This window comes from Chionomys nivalis, chromosome 11, assembly GCF_950005125.1.
Source record: "Chionomys nivalis chromosome 11, mChiNiv1.1, whole genome shotgun sequence".
Taxonomy (NCBI): Eukaryota; Metazoa; Chordata; class Mammalia; order Rodentia; family Cricetidae; genus Chionomys; species Chionomys nivalis.
Genome location: NC_080096.1, coordinates 79056017 through 79076280, shown reverse-complemented (window position 1 = coordinate 79076280; position 20264 = coordinate 79056017). Strand labels below are relative to the sequence as shown.

At 43.0% G+C, this 20264-nt stretch overlaps 1 protein-coding gene across 4 annotated transcripts in view; it reads right to left on the bottom strand.

Moving 5' to 3' along the window:
- Nucleotides 1–13245: 13245 nt before the first annotated feature.
- The window catches only part of Astn2 (astrotactin 2), a 987955-nt gene continuing 980936 nt past the window's right edge, over nt 13246–20264 (bottom strand). For 2 of the 4 annotated variants that reach the window (XM_057784266.1, XM_057784268.1), the window contains exon 23: nt 13247–14067. In XM_057784266.1, coding sequence (XP_057640249.1) covers nt 13830–14067 — 238 coding nt within the window. In that variant the 3' untranslated portion in view covers nt 13247–13829. Of the gene's footprint in view, nt 14068–20264 lie in introns of all 4 variants that reach the window. The other 2 variants (XM_057784267.1, XM_057784269.1) reach the window with 2 other exon arrangements.

Below are 20264 nucleotides of genomic sequence, written 5' to 3'. Positions count from 1 at the left end.
TCCACTAGGATCACACTGGCCTGGGATTGGTGATCAGTGTGTCCACTAGGATCACACTGGCCTTTGATTGGTGATGAGCGTGTCCACTAGGATCAGACTGGCCTTGGATTGGTGATCAGTGTGTCCACTAGGATCACACTGGCCTGGGATTAGTGATGAGCGTGTCCACGAGGATCACACTGGCCTGGATTGGTGATGAACATGTCCACTAGGATCACACTGGCCTGGATTGGTGATGAACATGTTCACTAGGATCACACTGGCCTGGGATTGGTGATCAGTGTGTCCACTAGGATCACACTGGCCTGGGATTGGTGATCAGTGTGTCCACTAGGATCACACTGGCCTGGATTGGTGATGAGCGTGTCCACTAGGATCACACTGGCCTGGGATTAGTGATGAGCGTGTCCACGAGGATCACACTGTCCTGGATTGGTGATGAACATGTCCACTAGGATCACACTGGCCTGGATTGGTGATGAACATGTTCACTACGATCACACTGGCCTGGGATTGGTGATTAGTGTGTCCACTAGGATCACACTGGCCTGGGATTGGTGATCAGTGTGTCCACTAGGATCACACTGGCCTGGATTGGTGATGAGCGTGTCCACTAGGATCACACTGGCCTGGGATTGGTGATCAGTGTGTCCACTAGGATCACACTGGCCGGGGATTGGTGATCAGCGTGTCCACTAGGATCACACTGGCCTGGGATTGGTGATGAGCGTGTCCACTAGGATCACACTGGCCTGGGATTGGTGATGAGCATGTCCACTAGGATCACACTGGCCTGGATTGGTGATCAGCATGTCCTCTGGGAGAAAGTGCTGTGTAGATTAAGTAAACTACTAACGTGTTGTGCTTAGACTAGTGGCCAGCCTGTAAAAACATTTTGTAGGTGCTGGTTCCCTTTGCTTTCATTGTTATTGTTGGTGCTATGACCATGTACTAAAAGGTTCTGACAGTTTTAGGGAGTTGTTGTGCAAATGGACACAATGCTACCTGCTTGGGTGTGAGGAATCCGATTAGAGGCTCCAGTCACCAAGACTGACTGGTAAACTGCTCTCCAGATGTTAATAATGCTAACGATATCCCCCATATGTACATGACAAGTCATCACTAACCATCTCTAAGGAGCAAACATCTGGGAGCTTTGCATGCCTCCATCTCGGCCTCTGTTGCCCTTGCTGCTCAGCCTTCTCCCACTAGGGCACCGTGCCAGTGCTAAGGTTGCAGCGAGAATAATAACATTCTTGTGTTCTCCTTCCAGGGTGGAAATTCCTTCTCTCGGCAGTTTCCATCATGTCAGAGTTGTACTGAGGGTCCATTAAAGCTTCTTATGGAAAAGGAGGAAGGTGTGGGGGGAAGGGAGGGCATGGGAACCCCTTTCCTGGGGTTTTTACTAGCGCGCAGATGAAATCTTTCCATCCAGTCACCAAAGTGCTTATTGGGTCATGACTAGTGCTAGAAGGTGATTTTTCAAAATTAGACCTACGGTAGAAGAATGCCTCATTGAGTCAAAGCACACATCTACTGTGACTTTTTCCAGGCTTTTTTTTTTCCCTATTTGCTTTCCCAAACAGAGCAGTGCCTGGCTTAGTTCTCAAAGCAGTTCTGCATGTAAGGCTGAGTCTGCTTTGTGGGGAGTCCCTGAGGTAAGTCAATTCGGTTCAACACACACTGATATAGCACTAACTTTCTGCCAGGCGCCATGCTGTCAGTGAAGGCCTGGAGGTGACAAGAGCATCAAATTATCTGTCACTGGAGACTGTACAGACTTTGGAGCCAAATCTACAAAGCTTAGAGCTTTCCAGCCAAATCCCATGTTTGGGGTAACATGGGAGCAATTCTCGGCACTTAAGGATCTCACAGGTGGACCAGACACCATGATTATATGGTCCCTAAGCTCAGTACAGAACCTAATTCTCCTTAAGAATTCCTCCATAAGAGTATTAGCATTGATGTGAAGTCCTGCCTCTGAGGGTATGAAGAAGGCTTGCAGAAAAAAAGGAAGACTAGTTCAATACATGTGGCAGGATCCATGGATGAAAAGAGAAAACAGCAGAATATGGCCCATGAAAACTTACTAAGTGCATTTGGCTTTGAGTGAGGTTGTTTCACAATGGGTAATAGAGGAAGGTAAGCTATAAATAACAGCTACAACTGTGTTACCAATTGCAGAAACAAGGACTGTAATGACACATGCGTTTCTGCAGCAGTTTGTTAAGAATGTTTGTACATACACATGTATACATTAAGCAGGTGCTTGTGTTTCCTTTCCTCTATTCTTATCATGTAATGCAACATTAATTGAGATATTATCAGTGATTAAGCATTGTAAATTTATATTGTATTTACATTATGAGATAGTGAAAGACTCAGCATTGCCCAAGGAACTTTGCTGCCTATTTAAAAATATACGATGTCTTTGTAGTTGAATGTTTAATAGTTACATCATGTTAGGCAGAATTGTAATTTGGTTATTGCTTTTATTTCAAAATTAAGCATGTCACAAGAAAATGTGATTGTGTGTCAGGGTGATCAGGGTGGACTTGAGATGGCAAATCTTGGTTGTTAATTAAATGGGATCCAAACTGCTAAACTCTCCTGTGAGTGATTTTCTTAATAAGATTATTTGAATCAAAAAGACCCACCCTAAAGACTACCTTTCCTCGTTTCAGCCCAGATAAAACAACATGGAACAAGGACACTTTGCTTTTGCTTCATTCTTGTGGGCTAGTAATTTTATCCTGTTGCTTTTGCTAGTATTAAATCTGCCTTTTTTCAGGATTCCAAGGAGCACCAAACACGAGCAGTTCTATAGGAATCCTCCCAGGCTCCAGAACTGGACTGCTGAGACAGCTAGACTCATAGGCTGAACACACTACCTGATATAGGAAGTCCTTCTGTATATGTGTTGCTTTTATTGGTTAATGAATAAAGAAATTGTCCTGGCCTGTGATAGAGCAGAATAGAACTATTCAGGAAAACTAAACTGAATGCTGTGAGAAAGAAGGTGGAGTCATGGGACACCATGTAGTTGCCAGAGGGGAAAGAAGTGAGCTGTCAGCTGGAACCTTGCCAGTAAGCCACAAGCCTTGTGGTAAAATATAAAATAATAGAAATGGGTAAACCAAAGACATAAGAGCTATCTAGCAATACACTTAAGGGATTGGCCAAGCAGTGATTTAAATAATATAGTTCCTGTAAGATTATTCTGTGGTCTGGGTAGCTGGGAATGAACAAGCGATCTCCACTTACGACGACTCTCAGTCTTCTCTTTGTGAACAGTCCTTGCTGATCTATTTGGGTTGCAGCCTGTAAGCCTGTCTAATAAATCATTTACACACACACACACACACACACATATGTACGCTGTGGAATATTTTTTGTAAAGATGTGCCAAATTAGTTTGTGCTGTATTTGTTTAATTGTGTAGAGACATGTAGAGACATGTTGCTGTTTCACCTTGTCTGCCTAAGGCACATGATTTGCCTAACAAAAAGCTGATCAACCAATAGCTAGTCAGTAGAGGGGTAGGCGGGAGCTGGTCGGTATAGAGAATAAGTAGGAGGACAAGTCTAGGTTTGAGAGAGAAGAAGGGAGAGAGAAGAAGGAGGAGCGAACAAGGGAGAAAGAGAGGGACACACCTAGGGCAAGAAGACAGGCACGAGAAGCAGGGAAGTAGGACATACAGAAGGAAAGAAAGATGAAAAATCCCCAAGGCAAAATGGACATAAAGAGAAACTGATAAAAGTAAGAATTAAGCTAAGGCTGAGCATTCATAACTAAAAAGTCTCTGAGTCCTGATTTGGGAACTGGTTAGTTACCTAAAAGAAAAAGCCTGGTACAAATATGTATAGCCAGCTTTGTTGTCAGACTATTTTTGGATCACCAGCTGCCAAATAATGACATGGAGTCTTAATATTAATTACAAAATCCTGGCCATTAGCTTAGACTTGTCTTACTAGCTCTTATAACCTAAATTAACCTGCTTTTACTAATCTACCTTATGTCGCTTTGCTCAGTTACCTCCACTCTATACTGTATGCCCTATCTCTCCAGAGTTGCTCTTGCACTTGCCTGCCTCTCTTCTTCCCAGAGCTCTCTCTCTCTGGAAATCCTATCTATTCTCTTCTATGGGCCATTCAGCTCTTTATTAAGCCAGTTAGAAGGTGCCTTGGCAAAGACACATCTCTACAGAGTATACAAATATTTGACAACAAATACATGTGTGAGAAGAGGGAGAGAAAGAGAGACAGAGGCAGAGATAGAGAGAAACAGAGAGACGGAGTTCTGGCACGTATCACCCCACCACACCCCTGAACCCCCAGGGATATTAGCAGAAGAGGGCTACAAAAGATTGGAAATGTTAGAGTGTGGATAAGCACAGGCAGTGGTGTCTTTTGGACAAAATAAGGCAGTTGCACATATCAGCTCATAGTGATTGTGGTAGCATGCACCACATGACCTGCACAAGCTCAAGCTAAATAAGACAAAATTCAAACACGGAAAAGGAGAGGTGAACACAAACCCCACCCCTATTTGAGGTGCCGTCAGCTTTTAGTGACTTCTGGAATAGAAAAGGTGTCAGTTTTCTTCACCGGGGTGGTCACAGAAAGGTTGACTGCTGTCCAGAGCAAGATCCACACTCACCATTAGTTGCATAAGAAATTAGACACCATGGGAGGAAGATGAGGATGGCTGCAGGAGGAGCTGGGGTGTGTGACTATGGTCCAAATGCATGGTGAATGTGATGATAATTCATTGTGTAAAATTCTCAAAGAATTAATTCAAACAATTTTTTAAAAGTTTATCTAGATTTTAGAGGTCAGTCTTAACCATTCTTTTTATGTACCACTCTCTTGAAGATTCAGGATCCTGAGAGCAGGATTCAAATGGACTCACATACTGTCAGATACCTGGGGCTGAGAACAAGAGTCATCTGGACTCATAGAAACTATTCCAAGTGGGGCAAAGGTGATTCTTCACTTCACCTATCCCAAAAGAATGAGGACTAATCATTTCAGAACAAAGTTGTCTGAGAAATTGGAATTCAGGAAGCAAAGTTTAATCAGCTTTGGTGATGCTTGGATGTAAGGCATAAAACAATGAGCCCCAGAGACGAGCTGTGGCTACTACAGAACCTGGAAATGTCTTACCTTGCTTCTGCCTTGTGGTGTGGTTAGGATAGCAAAGAAAGTGATTGGTTTAGTGCCATTCTGGTCTGTGCCACTGCCTTTAATGCTATTTCACCTCCGTAGAACACACAGTGTTCACTTGTTGTTATATCACATAGATACTAGAATAAACAGATTAATTAAATCCAAAAACCATTTGTGCAATGTACTGGTCAGATGCTGGCTGCGCTAGGCTCATTCACAAGTAGAAGTCTCACTAAGAAGAAACAAGGGCCAGAAAATTTCATGTGTAACCCATGGCCCTTTCTCCTAGCTAATGACGGAAAGTCCCGTGCCCAAACTATCCTTTGTTCTGAGTTTTACTGTTTGTTTTCAGAGAACGTTCCAGTTCCTTATGCAATAGGACATGCGGTTGGGTGTTGAGTTTTTCTGTCTGGTTAGACTTTGTAGGAACTAATGCAATCCCAGGGGGTATGGACAAGCAAAGCTAAAGAATGAGCAAGCAAGAACTCACTGAGAACTTGATATTTAACACACTCTAGGCCAGAGTCTTTCTTCTATTTCCCAAGAATTTTATATATATGTCATCTATAGTGTTTTCTTGTTTGCTGTTGAGAAGACTGAGTAGCAAAGATGTAAAGTTCTCATTTGTGTGTGTGTGTGGGGGGGGATTTGGATGCAAGTTTGACTATAAAAATCATATTCATGCTCCTAGAATGACTGCTCCCACCACCAACTGTTCCTATAGGCTTCTTGCTCCTCATTCCATGAATGTCCTCTCTTCTTGAATGCCCTTGATATCTAACCCTAATGACAGAGAACTGAATGCCACCTCCTTTCTTCACTCAAACATACTCAACCAGGCCCTTTCCTCCACTCAAACATACTCAACCAGGCAGCATTGTATCAGAAAAACCCCTGAGCAGATGTAATCTGGTCTCAACTCTCTTTTCTTGAATGGTCCGAACGAAGAAGACTACTGTTCCTTCAGATGAACACGTACGGTAGGAATAGGTTAAGATGGGACTAGACCTGGATGTATTCCCTGTGCCAATGTACAGACTGTGCTCTGGTGGGAAGGTAAATTGGAAATCACCTAGATCTGTGCTTGAAAGACAGGGCACACATCAAAACCACCTACCGCAGATTGTGAAGGTACAAATTACCAGGTTTTCCCCAAGATCTATTCAATCGACATTTCTGTAAATAGAATCTAGAAGTCCTTTTTCTCCCTTAAGGTCTCAGGTTATTTGGATATTTCAATTCAGATCTCTAAATTACATTGTAGGGAAATCAAGATCCACAGAAAGAATGAAATTTGCCTAGGGCAGAACCTTCCATAGGCCATGATTTTATTTCTTAAGAAGGCAAAGCTTGTCCTGGTCCTGTGAATTCCTGTAGAGAACCCCCTTGTAAGCAATTGCTTCCTGTTCTGCCAGAGGAAGACTGTTTATCCTCTGTCGAGCTGAATAGCTTGCAAGCAAATGAAGAAACTACGTCATCTCTGACCGTAAAACCTAGTGAACCACAAGCAAGCTGTTGTTTGTGCTACAAACCACCTGGGAGGCTGGCCTGACCTGGCACAGGCCTTGAGCTCAGGAAAGCCGTTTTCCCCACTGCCTTCGTTACCTGCCCAGAGTTCAAGAACAAGTATGGGCCTGGAGTCATTGTAGGGTCAGAAATGCACTGGAGATTTAAAAGGGGGGGGGTGATAATTCACTCCTGGGTCTGTCGCCTGTATAGTCAGGTTCACTTTCCTTCCTTACTCTCAGTCTCCGCATTCCTAAAATGGGAGCGTCGGCCTCTGAAATACTTATGAGAGTGGAGCTGTTCAGCTTCTATGTGTACAGTTAGATCAGTGTTCTGGTTTCTTCCCAACCGCATTACGCCAGGAAGCACCTCCCTGAGGCTGAAGCTCCCTTCTCAGATGGGAGTGTTGACAGCTGGCATATGGAGTGTGGATGGAAACTGAGAGAAATACTCTGTTAGCGTGCTTGGCACAGACCCTGGCCATGGAGAGTGCTCAGCAGGTGGCAGTCAGTGTTCTTGTTTCTGTAATTTGTCTTCTTCATCTGATTCTCCGAGAGGCAAGTTTCCAAGGCTAGCCCTTCCACACACTCTCTCCAGTTGTCAGAGGCCCCTCAACCATCTCCAACAAGTTGCTAAGTTCAAAGGAAATTAGCATGAGATTCAGAAGGAAGAAGCCCACCTGCCTACTCTAACCAAGAAACCCTGTGTGAACTTGAAACCTCATCTCTTCCTGCATGTCCTCATTCACGAGGTCCAGCTCACAAGCCTTGCCCTATTAGATACAAATAAGAATGATTTTGAGACATCATAGCACTGAATTAACATATGTTTTCTAAGCCTTTTACCAACAGTTTACCTTATCCTGACTACTAAAGGCACACAGCAGAGTCCTCTCTAGGTTCTCACAGCACAGAGAGAAACAATCATCTAGAAATACAGCTAGAACCTGCCTCAGTGGTACCACCATGGGAATATGAAGTCTGGGAGAAGCAAAAGCAGAAACTTTTATCCTAATTTGGGATGCTCCGAGCAGCTTTCTTGGAAAATGTCATTCTTCTCCTCCAGGAGTTTGCTTTGTAAACAGCACGCTCTCTGTAAATACACAGGACTGCTTACCTCTAACTTTTTTGACAGCAGGGCAGAAACGCTTGCAAGTCCTAGAACAATAAAACTGAACAACTCCACAAGGAAACTCTAGTGCAAGCAACTTGTACAGGAAGAGAAAAGCACATCTGAAAGGAAACTGCCTCTGCAGAGAATCCAAAGCCTGACTGTGTCACAGCTGGATCAAGAATATGAATTAGATACTTACTGCCACCTAGAATGAAAACCCCTTTCCTCTCCTTGCCACACTTATGCAAATGCACACACACACATACACGTACAGGCACACAGGCACACATGGCTGCTTGTCCAGCAGGACACACCTGTGGATCCTTGTCCTTTCCTACTGCCAACCCTTGTAAAATAAGCAAGCAGGGAAGCTTGACTTTGGTTATAATATGTACAAACACATGGGGCAAAGTTTCCAAAGGGAGACAGACAGTGAACACCTTTCAGGGTCTGGCAGTTTTACGGGCAAAGGCCAATTAAAAGCACACCCCACACAAAGCTAGTGTGTTTTGTTTGGCTATGACCTTCCCTCCAGGCTCCTTGTATACCTGTATGTTGTACTGATGGTCCAAACTGGAGGGGTCACTGTTCTCAAGGGAGCACAGGTCTTCAGGTATTCCCGGGAAGCTTCCCTCAAGGTTGACATGTAGAAGCAGGCTCATTTTTACTGATAGTAAGCTAGAAGCTAAGTCCAGTGCAGAGTTGTAAAAGTTCTAAGATACATAGATTATCTGACCTAGACCATGTCAGTGTCTTGATAACAGTCCTAGGAGGAGAATAATAAGGGCTACAGAGAGAGCTAAAGCAAAGACAGTAAGTCGACACTCTCAGAATCCAGAGGGAAAAATACCAGCTCCTTCTAAAAACAACACAATCTCTCAGAGAACTGATTAATGACATTTGAATCTGATTGTTCCAAGCTATAAAGCCATTTCCAGATGAAGAAAAGGAAAGGCAGAGACTGAGAGAGATGTATTAAAGGGCACGTTTGACATGTTTATGTGGCTGGAGACGAAAGAATTGGGTATAAGAGTGACGACAGTGATTCACACTTACATAGAACTCTGGTATGCCAGTGCTGTTCTAAGTATTTAACATGTATTGATTTATTGAATCTTCTCAGGCCATGGCTACTTTTCCCAGTTGGCAGAAGAAAAACAAAGGCACAGGTGAGTTCCCATTTGCCTAGTGCTATTAGGTCATTAACAACGAGCAGGTTTGTAACGATTAAAAAATAAATTAGGAAAAAGTTGAAAGTCAGGGGATCCAGGTTCTTTATGATGTTCTACAACCTTACTGAGACTTCAATCACTTCTAGGGTGATCAGAGACAACCTCAAAGGGACATGGTGAATATGAAAGGGAAAGAGAAGTGAAATGTTTCTTTGTACACTAAACACTATATAGTCCTTCATTCCTAAGACACATACACTTCTCCCACTTTGGTGGGATAATATGGAGACATGAGTTTATACAAGGCAAGTGACTGCTCAATGATACACCATTGTACCAGTTCACAGTTAAACAATGGCCCGTGCATGATTTCCACAGAAGTCATAGTCTTGACCCTCGTAGTGGTTTTCAATCTGAGAGTCATGACTCCCAAAAGACTACCAGAAAACAGATATTTACATTATGATTCATAACAGAAGCAAAATTACAGTTACAATGTAGCCACAAAAATAGTTTTCATTGGGTCACCACAACATAAGAAACTGTATTACAGGGTCGCAGCATTAGGGAGGCTGAGAACCACTATTGTGTGGAGCATTTGCATGATACAAATCATGTGCACACATGCACTGCTCGTTGAACCCATGGGGTTCTATAGCTCCTTCATTCCACAGCTGCTTTCTACTCATTCTGACTACACAACAGTGGCCAACAGAAAACCCAAGACACGGGACTTCTAGCTGGTAAGTCTTTCTTGAGTCAGTTTACTTACCATGCCTCAAATCCAGTATTGCCTTGCCACGGTCTTAGCTCAGGTTTTCCCATCTGCCTTCTAAATAATACCTAGTCTCTTTGTGCCACCAGCAGTGTGCCCTCACCCTATTTTTCTACCATGAATGTAGATGGGTCTTTAGAAATGATGATCTATGCATCCACGCTCCTGCTTCCAATGGCTACCACAGCTGCTTCTGCCCACCTCTCGAACCCATCTCTCTTGTTGCTCAGGCTATTTGCTACTCAGGCATAACATACTTGCAACGAAATGCTGGTCTTTCTGCTTTCTTTACCATTCTGCTTGACGAACTCCTGTACATTCATGCACATCAAGACTGCTTTGATAGCAGAGACCACAGCGCCTGTTCTTTCACATATAAATAAGTCATTGTCATAACTGTTTATATGTAAAATTAGCTAACATTATCTCCAATTTTTAATTTAGCAATCTCTGCATTCATGAGAAATGGAGTGTTTAACTCCTCAGCAGGCAAAGAAACCAAGACTCACAGTAGTTTACGTGCTGTCTGCAAGGCTACCTTGAGGATCTTAGTTGGCAAGACCTGCCCAATTTGCCTTCCAGATATCTCTGAGTTCAGCCCATCTCCCTTGATAGATTGCCTAGCTAATATTTAGAATCAGATTGGCTTGATTTCAGAGTGTCTGATTTTATCACACTGTGTTTAGTTAGTTAAATTCTTGGAGATCCTCAAGGGCAAAATTGAGTCTTCTTTGTCTCAGTGTCCCACACCTGGAAAATATTCCTCAGGTCTCAGCTGGAAAGTAGACTTAGCTTTAGACTCAGGAAAGAGATAATTATGTACGCAACAAAGGGCTGTTGCATCCGTTTACCTTCAGCTGTAGCAAGCACAGTGCTCACCAAACGGAATTCCTTTAGCTGACAGAGTTTAGACACCAGTCATCCAGAATCATCACTTAGAAGGTGTAGCAGTTAGAACAGGTCTGCCTGAACCCCAGTTTCCTACAAACAGACAAACAGAATCCCAACAAGGTATGAATGCTTTATAATACGTGGTTCAGTGAGAGGAGCATGTGGATACACGGTAAGAAGATTTCCTCAGTGATTGCCATGAGCGTTTGTCTGTGTAATGTACTCTTTTGAAGTCTACCTAAAGTAATTTTGTGTGGTGTGTGTGTGTGTGTGTGTGTGTATTGTGTTTGTGTGGTACAACACATACATCAGCTGTCATATTCTATCTTCTGTCTCGCTCAGCCCTATTGCCTTAAGACAAGGTCTTTCACTGGAATTTGAAGCTTGCTCTTTGGAACTTCTAGGCCATGTCTGTCCCTGTCCCCAATGATGTGACTGCAGGAATACATGCCAAGTCAGTCTTTTATGTCACTTCTGGGAATTCGATGTCAGATCCTCAAAACTTCAAAGTAAATCCTCTTTATCCGTTCTTAGCCATCTACTCAATCCTGAGAAGATAGTTCTCGATCATGATGAAGAAGGCACCGGTGAGTGGTGATTTCCCATGCACCTCTAGCACACTTCTGTGTGTTCACACCTTCTTTATTTGATGTTGGAGAGATTACATGGGAAATCCCATCCTTGCTCCTCAGTGAAATGTCAAATCCCTGGTGTTTTCTGTGGCAACACACGAATCAATCTGGCTGTACTGATGCCAGAGCTGCCGACCCAACAGCTGTACTTGCACTTCAAGAATTTTCCTATTTTCTAGTGAAACATCTTAACAAATAGTGGTCTAACCTCTTTTGCTGCCATGTCAGACCACACAGACATGCACACACACACAACACACACACACACACACACACACACACACACACACACACACACACTCCTTGTCTTACCAAGCTTCTGGCTTCCTACTCTTGACAGTCTTATGATGGCTGGGAAAAGCAACAGATACCACGGTACAGGGAAAGGAAGCTGAAGTCAGTGAGGGTGTGGAGGGGAAACTGAGTCAGATGCAGCCTGACAGAAAGTATTTTAGGGACTACCATTATTAGTGAGAGCTTCAAAGAAACCACATGGTTTTAGAGGGACATAATGATAATATACTAAATTCTGACATTATGACCACTTCTCTTTGAGTTAAATCTGTCATAGTATTTATATTATCATACAGTTAGTCATTAATTCTCTTTGTGAGAAGGTAGGTGTGTGTGTATATGTGTGTATGTTCCTGTGTATTATTCCTCTGTGTGTGTATGTGTGTGTGTTTCCTGTGTGTGAATGCAGAGGTCATAAGTTGGTATTAGTGTCTTCCTCTGTTTCTACCCTTTTTACCTTTTTAGGTCTTTTTAATGCAGCAAATATTGCTGACTAAGACATCTTTCCAGCTCCCCCCTCCATGTTTATCTATTAGTTAGAGTGCAGGAGGCTGTTATAGTTCAGGGGCCAATTTTCATGACAATCTTCCTAAAATTTATATTATCCCTAAGATGATATTATAATATTGATATTATCTCCATCAGTATTAAAAGAAACTCTTCCCTACACTACTCTAAGTGGGATGAGGCACATCCTAGCTCTTATTTACTCAACTTGTCCGGCAATCCCACCAGGTAGGACCTCTGTTGACCCATTTCACTGACAAAGAAACTGAATTGAAGGTATAGATTACTTGCCTAAATATTATAGTTGGTGAACAGTAGTGGAGTTAGACTTAATGCAGGTTCAGATCACTGTCCCCAGCACACTGGGAAGTTTCATCTTTGCCACTTAGAGTTTCTTACATACACATTCTCAGTTTGCAGCCTCCATTACCCTCTCCTACACCTCCTTCAATACCCTTCTTCCGTATGACACAATCATTGGACCCAGGAACTCATTGCAGTAGGGGTTCCATGCACCAGAGCTGCACAAAGGGTACATCTGTTGCCTTTGTAGCACATGAGAATATGGGGCTTATGAGGTCTCACCCCTCACTGAGAGATTATGGGAGTTGTAGGCACTGGAAGAGAGGCTATTATTTTCTTCAACAGTTTGGCCACTGATAAGTTGTTTGTGATCCAGCAAGTAGTGTGCTGCTTGTGCTCATGCTCAATTCAGTATTTTCTATACTCAATAAAAGCTTGTCTGGCCTTTAATAAGCTAGAATTTATCTTGTCCCCGCTTTTGTTCATGGCTTTGCCTCTCCCTGGACAATATACCACCTTTTTCACTTTCATCTGCCACCTTCCTCCTTATTCTTTGGGATTAGCTATTGCAGTTCTAGCAAGCACTTTAGAAGTCCTTCTGTACGTCTTATAATCCAGACATGTCTGACAAAGCGTTCATTCATCTCCAGTCCAGGCCGACCCTATACTAGACTGCTTCTCTATAGTAACCACTAGACTATAAGTTCTCACAGGAAGGAAAAATTCTGTCTTCTTTCTTTATCCTGTACCTTCCATACAGTCCCTCAATGTTTGTTTAACAAATAGACAGAGGTCCCTCAAGTATGCTTCATTGGTAAGAAACATCACCCAAGCAAAAAGAGAGACAATAGGAATTTTAATGCACAGAAAGTCCTGTAGAGACCCACAAGGAGCAGAAAGAAGCAATGGGCCTTCAAACTCAATAATGTTGAGGGGGGGGTTTAAGGAAGAGGAGGAGGAGGAGAGTTAAGAGGGAGAGGGGAAAAGAAGAGGAAGAAAAATGAGGAGAGAGAAAGAGAGGGAGAAGACCGTAAAGACCCAAGCTTCCTTGCTGCCACAGTCTCTAGAGCATCCTTGCTCATGCGGAAGTAGTCAAATTGTCTTTCCCCAGGTCTCATTCCAGGAGTCCATGGCCAGAGGGAGGAAGGAGAGGAAAGGCTGCTTGGTCTCCACCTGAACGTTTTTGCCTCCACAATGACTTCCATCCATAAGAAAAAGTTTATAAAGGAGAAACATTTGATAGAGTCAAATAATATCTTAGAAAAAATAAAAGAGAAAAATGAATAATTCCATTGGTTACAAAGTTCTTGGCTGTCTGTCCATAGAGAAACAGTTTGCTTTGGCCTTGCTGGCAAGTGTCATAGGCCAGGCCCCTCAGCTGTCCCCCAGCCCACCCAGGTCCCAGGATCCATGAAAGTAGTGCTCCCTCTAAGAGCGTCTCTGTGCTCAAGGAGGGTAGTACCCTCCCTCACCGGCCTTTGGTCTCCCCATACGTGTTTCGGGCCATGGACACCATCTTCTCCTCACATGTGATTTTGGTGTCTTTGAGGATGCTATACCACACCATTCCTGCAGGCCGGACCTCCTCACTGCGGCAGAAGAGATAGGGTATGGTGTCCACACGGCTCTGGATGTAGGCGCTTCGTAAGAGACTAGAACAATGGCTGCTGACCCTCTCCAAGCGCCGCAGGATCAGGTGTGCCTTCCTAAAGGGCACAAGGAGACAGAAACAGTCAGGGGAAGTCGGAAGAGGACTTAGTATGGTCAACAGATGTTGGAAGATGTCTTACCAAAGTATATTTGATGACCCACTTCCAACCTTAGTGTGGTACTTTAAATATCTACTCAAGAGTAACCCGGGACTGTGATAGAGTGTTCACCTTAGAAATTCAAGTCTCTAGCTGAGTATTGAAGTATCCCACCTTCTGTAGAAGGATGACCTTAGGATATAAGATCCTTTTTAGTTGCATTGCTTGCCTTGTGATTTGTAGCATACTACCAGCTTCAGGGCTCTGATCAACAGACATTATAGTAATGACAAAAATATTGACAAAAACTAAGAACTGGGATTTGATACCATGTGCCAAGTATTCATTGAATATGTACCTCACACATGTTTAAAAACTCTAATATTGTTATCAAATATTCACACTATTCCTAAATGCTGCTTTTAGACTCCCAGTTAAGAGATGAGAAACCCAAACTTAGAAAAATAAAATAATTTGGCCAAGGTCAAATATTAAGTTGATCTTTTTGTTGTTGTTGTTGTTGTTTGATACAGGGTTTCTCTGTTGTTTTGGAGCCTGTCTTGGAACTTGCTCTTTTAGGCCAGGCTGTCCTCAAACTCACAAAGAACTGCCTTCTTCAACTTCCTGGGTGCTAGGGTTAAAGGCCTGTGCCACCACCACCTGACTTGTCTGCTTCATTCACTCCCACACACTCTTTCCCTGTCATGATGTTTGGCAATCATCCCCCCTGTGCTTACTCTTTTATTAAAGCGTAAATATGAATGTCAATGCAAATCAAAGCTTTTCTTTAGTCCTCTACACTATTGCTCAACTAGTGTTGAGCATCTTGCCCTCATAAGTTGCTTCTGAGAGCATGGATGAGACAGGTCAAGTGTTTGACAAAACAGTATGCTTCCAGTACATTGTAATTATGATGTGTCAGGAGCAAGGTTAAACTTAACATTGATCTAAGCAAGAGTCATTCTGAGTGGTGGACACCACTTGGAACTTTCCTGGGATCTTCTAACAGTGGAGAGTGATGGCTGTGCAGTCTGAACTAGGGGATCTGACCTTTGAGATCCCCTAGTTCAAGGTTTCTTAACAGTGCTACTAATCAATTCTTTCTTATAGGAGCAGTCATGTTGGATGCTGGTCATCATTAGGAGGAAATAGCACCACATATCTCTCAGGACAATAAAACTGGTTCCTGATATTTCCAAATATTCTTTCAAGGTGCTTCTTAAGGATTTATATAGCCTGTTCTGCTCTCATCAAAGACAAAGAAACAGAAGCTTAGAGAAAGAACGGCAGACCTTTTCCTAGATCATACTACACATGAAACTCTTGTTTGTCCACATTCTAGCATCTTTAAGAAACCCGGGGGAGGGGGATCCTGGCAACTGAGAAAAATCGGTCTCTGTGTTTCTCTGTATGGTGTCTCTGGCACTCCCTCCTCTCCATGACTAGTCAAGACCCTGGGAGAGAAGACATTTTATAGCACAGACCCCACAAGTCGGAGACGTTGCTAGGCACCTGTGTGGTGGCTGAAAAAGAGCTGAACTTGTGTATTGCATTTTGTGGGTGTGATTCATGAGGTGCTTTTTAAAGAGTCGTCTTCGTATAGTTCACCACTTGGGTGGAATATTCTGTGAGAAGCCAAGAATTTAGCATTTTATGATCACACTCAATCCACAGGTCTCCCTCCCCACAGGCCTCCCATCCCATAGGCCTCCCTTTCACCCTGTGAGAAGCCTGAGGCGTATATCTCCCACCCTTCCTTGTTTGAACTCCCACTCTATTCTTATTTTTTATTGTTTATTTTTATATTTATGTACTTTATTTATGTGAGTACTTTGCCTGCATGTATGTATGGCACATGCTTGGTCCCCAAAGATGTTAGCGAAGCTCACTGAATCCCCCAGCTTTGGTGTGAGAGACGGTTGAGGGTCACCATGTGTGTTCTTCAGATGGAACTCAGGCCCTCTGCAAAAGTAACATGTGCTTGCTCTTGATCCCTCAACCATTGTTCTAGTCCCTCTGCTCTCATTTTGTTTAAAGAATATTTATTTACATGTGTGTATATGGTTATGGACTATTTCTATGTGTATATGTTTCTGTGTGAGGTGGCCACATGCTATAGTGTATACTTGAGTGTCAGAGAACAGCCTTGAAAACTGGTCCTCACTTTCTGCTTTGTTTGAGCCAGTCTATCTGTGCTGCATGTACCAGTCTAGATGGCTGGACAGCTTATGGAAGAGTCTCCGATGTCTTCCCTTCTTGCCATTGAAGTTCTGTGGCTACAAACAGTCTCTTCTGTTAGGTTAAACAAGTCACAGCTATCTGAACTCAGAATACCAGGCTTGTGTGGCATTTATATCCTCTAAACCATCTGTCTCTAGTTCTCTTGTTCTGCTTTTAATATTCCTATATCCTTGGGAAATTTACCTATTGTCTCTAAACCTGCTTTCTTTGAAAAGGAGGTATGAGAAGCTAAAGGAAATAGAGTAAAATCGTGCTTGTTAGTTGAGAATATTTTATAGCCAACTTTTCATTCAGTAGATTCTATGAGAAAAGCAGACAGATGGAGGTGGGGAGACAAGAGTCAAGAGCAATGTGTTGAAAAGAAGTCAGAAGCACTGTATGAGCAGACAGAAAAGTGTCTAAGTGGGGCTACGGTTATCTAAGGAAACTTCCTAGTGGAAGAGGGGCTTGTGTTGACTCTTAGGGGCAGAAGAGAAAGAGTGGCAGTTGGCAGTGGCAAAGATGGAGGTGGAGGAATGCATAAGAGTTCTGGGGTTGCAGCTGGAACACACTCAGGGATCTCTGGGGTGGGGTCGACAACACTGAAGCAGTGGGAAGGAAAGAGGCTGCTAGCTTCCTATCCATGCCCCAGTGCTGTCACGTTAGCTGGGTGACGGCAGCAAGTCTCCTTGTCCTACCCACGCAGTGTGACAGACTCCCCACAAACAGAGGGTTGTAGACGCGGCTCCACTGGCAGAATGCGTGTGTGCAGCACGCATGAATTCCTGGGCTCAGTCCCCAGCCATGCACATGCCCAGGAGAGGGGCATTGCCTGGGATCCTAGCATCCCCAAAGCAGAAGCAGAAGAATCAGGCACTCAAGGCCATTCCTTTGCTACACGGTGAATTTGAGGTCAGCTCAAACACATGTGATTCTGTTTTGAAAACTAAATAAACAAATAAGAAAAGTGAAAAGGGGATAATGATTCTATGTCAAAGTCTTAACAAGCGCTATCTCTGGTTCTATAGGTGTTTAAATCAAACTTAAAAATTACTTGTTTTAAATTTATGCTTAGAGAATTTCAAATATGTATACAATGCATTTGGATTATATACACTCCCATTTTCCCCTGACAGACTAAATAGAAAAACCAACTTTTTGACATGATACATCATCACTCATGAAGTTCACATGCAAGAACTACAAAATGTAGTGACAAAAAAAAAATTACAAAAAGTCATAAAATGTTTTACATGTACAATTTGTCCCAGGCCCTAGCTATAGCTATTCCCGACATCTCCAAACTTTAAACTGAAAAAGTAATTGAATGGGATCTGGTTCATTTAAAAAATAATTTTGTGGCTTTCGAAAGCGAGTAGTGGAAGGTTAGATTGACAGTTGACCATTAATCCTACCGCTGCCGCCGCCACTGCCACCACCATCCTGGCTCACTCCATCATTGTGGTGTTGTTAGGGACCGTTTATCAATCAGGCGGTAGGGAGAGGGATGATCTGGCTGAACTCTATGTGTCAATGTCACAAGAGGATGACAGCTACTAAGTCTCTCCCCGAGGAGAAGTAGTGATGAACTGGAAAACATGAGAATACGTACTGTGTGAATCTGTAAGATGAGCACCTAATCATCAACTAGAGAAGAGGCTCAGGGAAGTCTTCTCAAAGAGCCTAATGGCAAAGCTATGTGGTCAATGATGGGGCATAGGCTTCAGATAAACGAGAGACATAAACTAGCTGTTGATCAAAATGGAGGATCAAAGTAACATGCAGGAGGCCACGGCAGATACAAGATCATCTATATTTTCCTGGGCCACACTCATCACAGGTTTTGATTTCATTCTCTGGGCAACAGAGAGTCAGTAGCTGATCTAGGCAGTCATAAACATACACAACAAATTAAAAAACATGTCTGGAAAGGGTATTTTTCCCCAACATGCTCAAATGCTTTGCCTCCAAAACCCTGGCCATTTCCTGAGAAAGACATATAAAAGTCTATTACATAAGTCTCCTTCTGTACAGGTGGGAAAATGGAGCCTTGCTATGAGAATTGTATGAAAGGAATGACTTCTGCTAATAGTGGATAAGTCCAGAACCAGTATTCCTGGTGGTCCAGGGTTGAGTGAAGGTGTAAGTTCTAGCATCCCCCATTCAAGTCCTAGGTCAATTATTTAACAGCTATGTGGATGGTGAGCCAAGTCTTCAAAGTGACTTACTTTCCACAACTGTCAAGCAGAAATGGTAATAGTGATTGTGGCAGTTGAGACAATATACATATTTGCTTGGCTTTAAGTAAATGCTAGGCACACACTGGAGTGGTGTTAATAGGAGAAAACACATTAGAGTTAGAACTTTTACGGTTCTTTTATCCTCAGCTTCCCCACTGGAAAAGCAGGATTGAGGATGCTGAAGCTGCAGGGATGTTGTTGGGCTGGGGCAAACGGATTAACACTGGCATCAAGTATAAGCAGCTTGTAGCAGGCATTAAATTAGTTTGCATTTAGAATAGTATAGTAGAAATGAAGTAGGTACAGATGGATTGGTAGTGCCCAAAGACAAGGATGAGTGAAAGAGACCAAAGGCCAGTCTTCTAGGTAACAAAGGCAACAAACTATAGGTTTGGAGAACCATAAATCAAAGGTCAGGTGTGCTGCAAGCATTCCCAGAAGGGAAATCCTAGGTCAGAGTTTTGCAAGGACAAGAAATGAAATCTCCTTCATTGGAGTTCGGATGGGTGTCTGTTGGAATAGGAGGCAAGAGAAAAAGGAAGAAAGTTCATTTGTCATGCATTAGAAGAAAGAAAGGGGCAAGGGAATAAGGGATTCGGGAGCTGGACCTCACTTCCAATTCTCTGGAATTGCAGAATCTTTGATGGGCAGTCTATTTCCACCACAACTGCCCAATTAACAGTTGATTCAGGCCCCTCTTTTCCTTCCTATGTCTCAAGTTGATCTTAAATGTTTCTGGGTTAGGTAATACCAAAGTAGAAAGCGCCAAAAACATGCACACCAAGGGTGAAAGAATTCTCCAGAATAGAAGAGGGCAGATTAAAGTCTCCGTTCACTGTGCCCTGATCAGGCCACAGCTGGAGAAAACAGACCCATGTTCAGCAACATCAAGAAACTGTAGTCATACTGAGATGGTGGAGGACTTCCGGCAAGCTAACCTGCTGAACTCAGAGCAGGAGGAGAGAAGAGGAAAAGTAACCAGAAAGCTGTGTTGTTTCAGCAACTGCAAGTAGATGGGCAAAGAGCTGAGCAGCAGGGGCGATGGTGATTCACACGAGTGTTCACTGTACATCAGAAATTGTACCTCTGCAGACATCTAACATCAGCACTCATCTCAATGCTGGAGTCTGTGTTCTACTCCCATCCGGTGGGTGGCAAAAATGAGCCAATGCCAAATCATGTAACTCAAATCACGTCTCATATCTCTGCTACAAGGCACTGACTGTTATAAAGAAAACATCACCCTAACATTGCCACTAAGAAAGTTACCTTTTAACAACTGTAAAACTAGAGTCCCTTAAGTTTAATGTGATTTTTTTAATATGGTCATGGGTTGCCCTGTAGGTGAATACATAAGTATAATTTAGAAAACTGACTGCCCATAGACAGAATTGGAGTGGCTATTTCTTGTGATTTTTTTTAGGTTTGTGGTATGTGTGTGTATGTGTTTTCTATGTATATGCATGTGGAACAAGTATACAATGTACCTGTATGTATACAGGCATGTATGTACGTCTCATGTATATATGTATGGTACATATAGGTGTAGCTACATGTGCACAGATATATGGGTTGGTTTTCCATGTGTATCTATGTGAAGCACATGTGTGTGTGTGCAGGTGCACATGTGTGCATGTGCACATGTGTGTAACTGCAAGGTTGATAGGGAGAGTCTTCCTCAATCATTCTCCACCA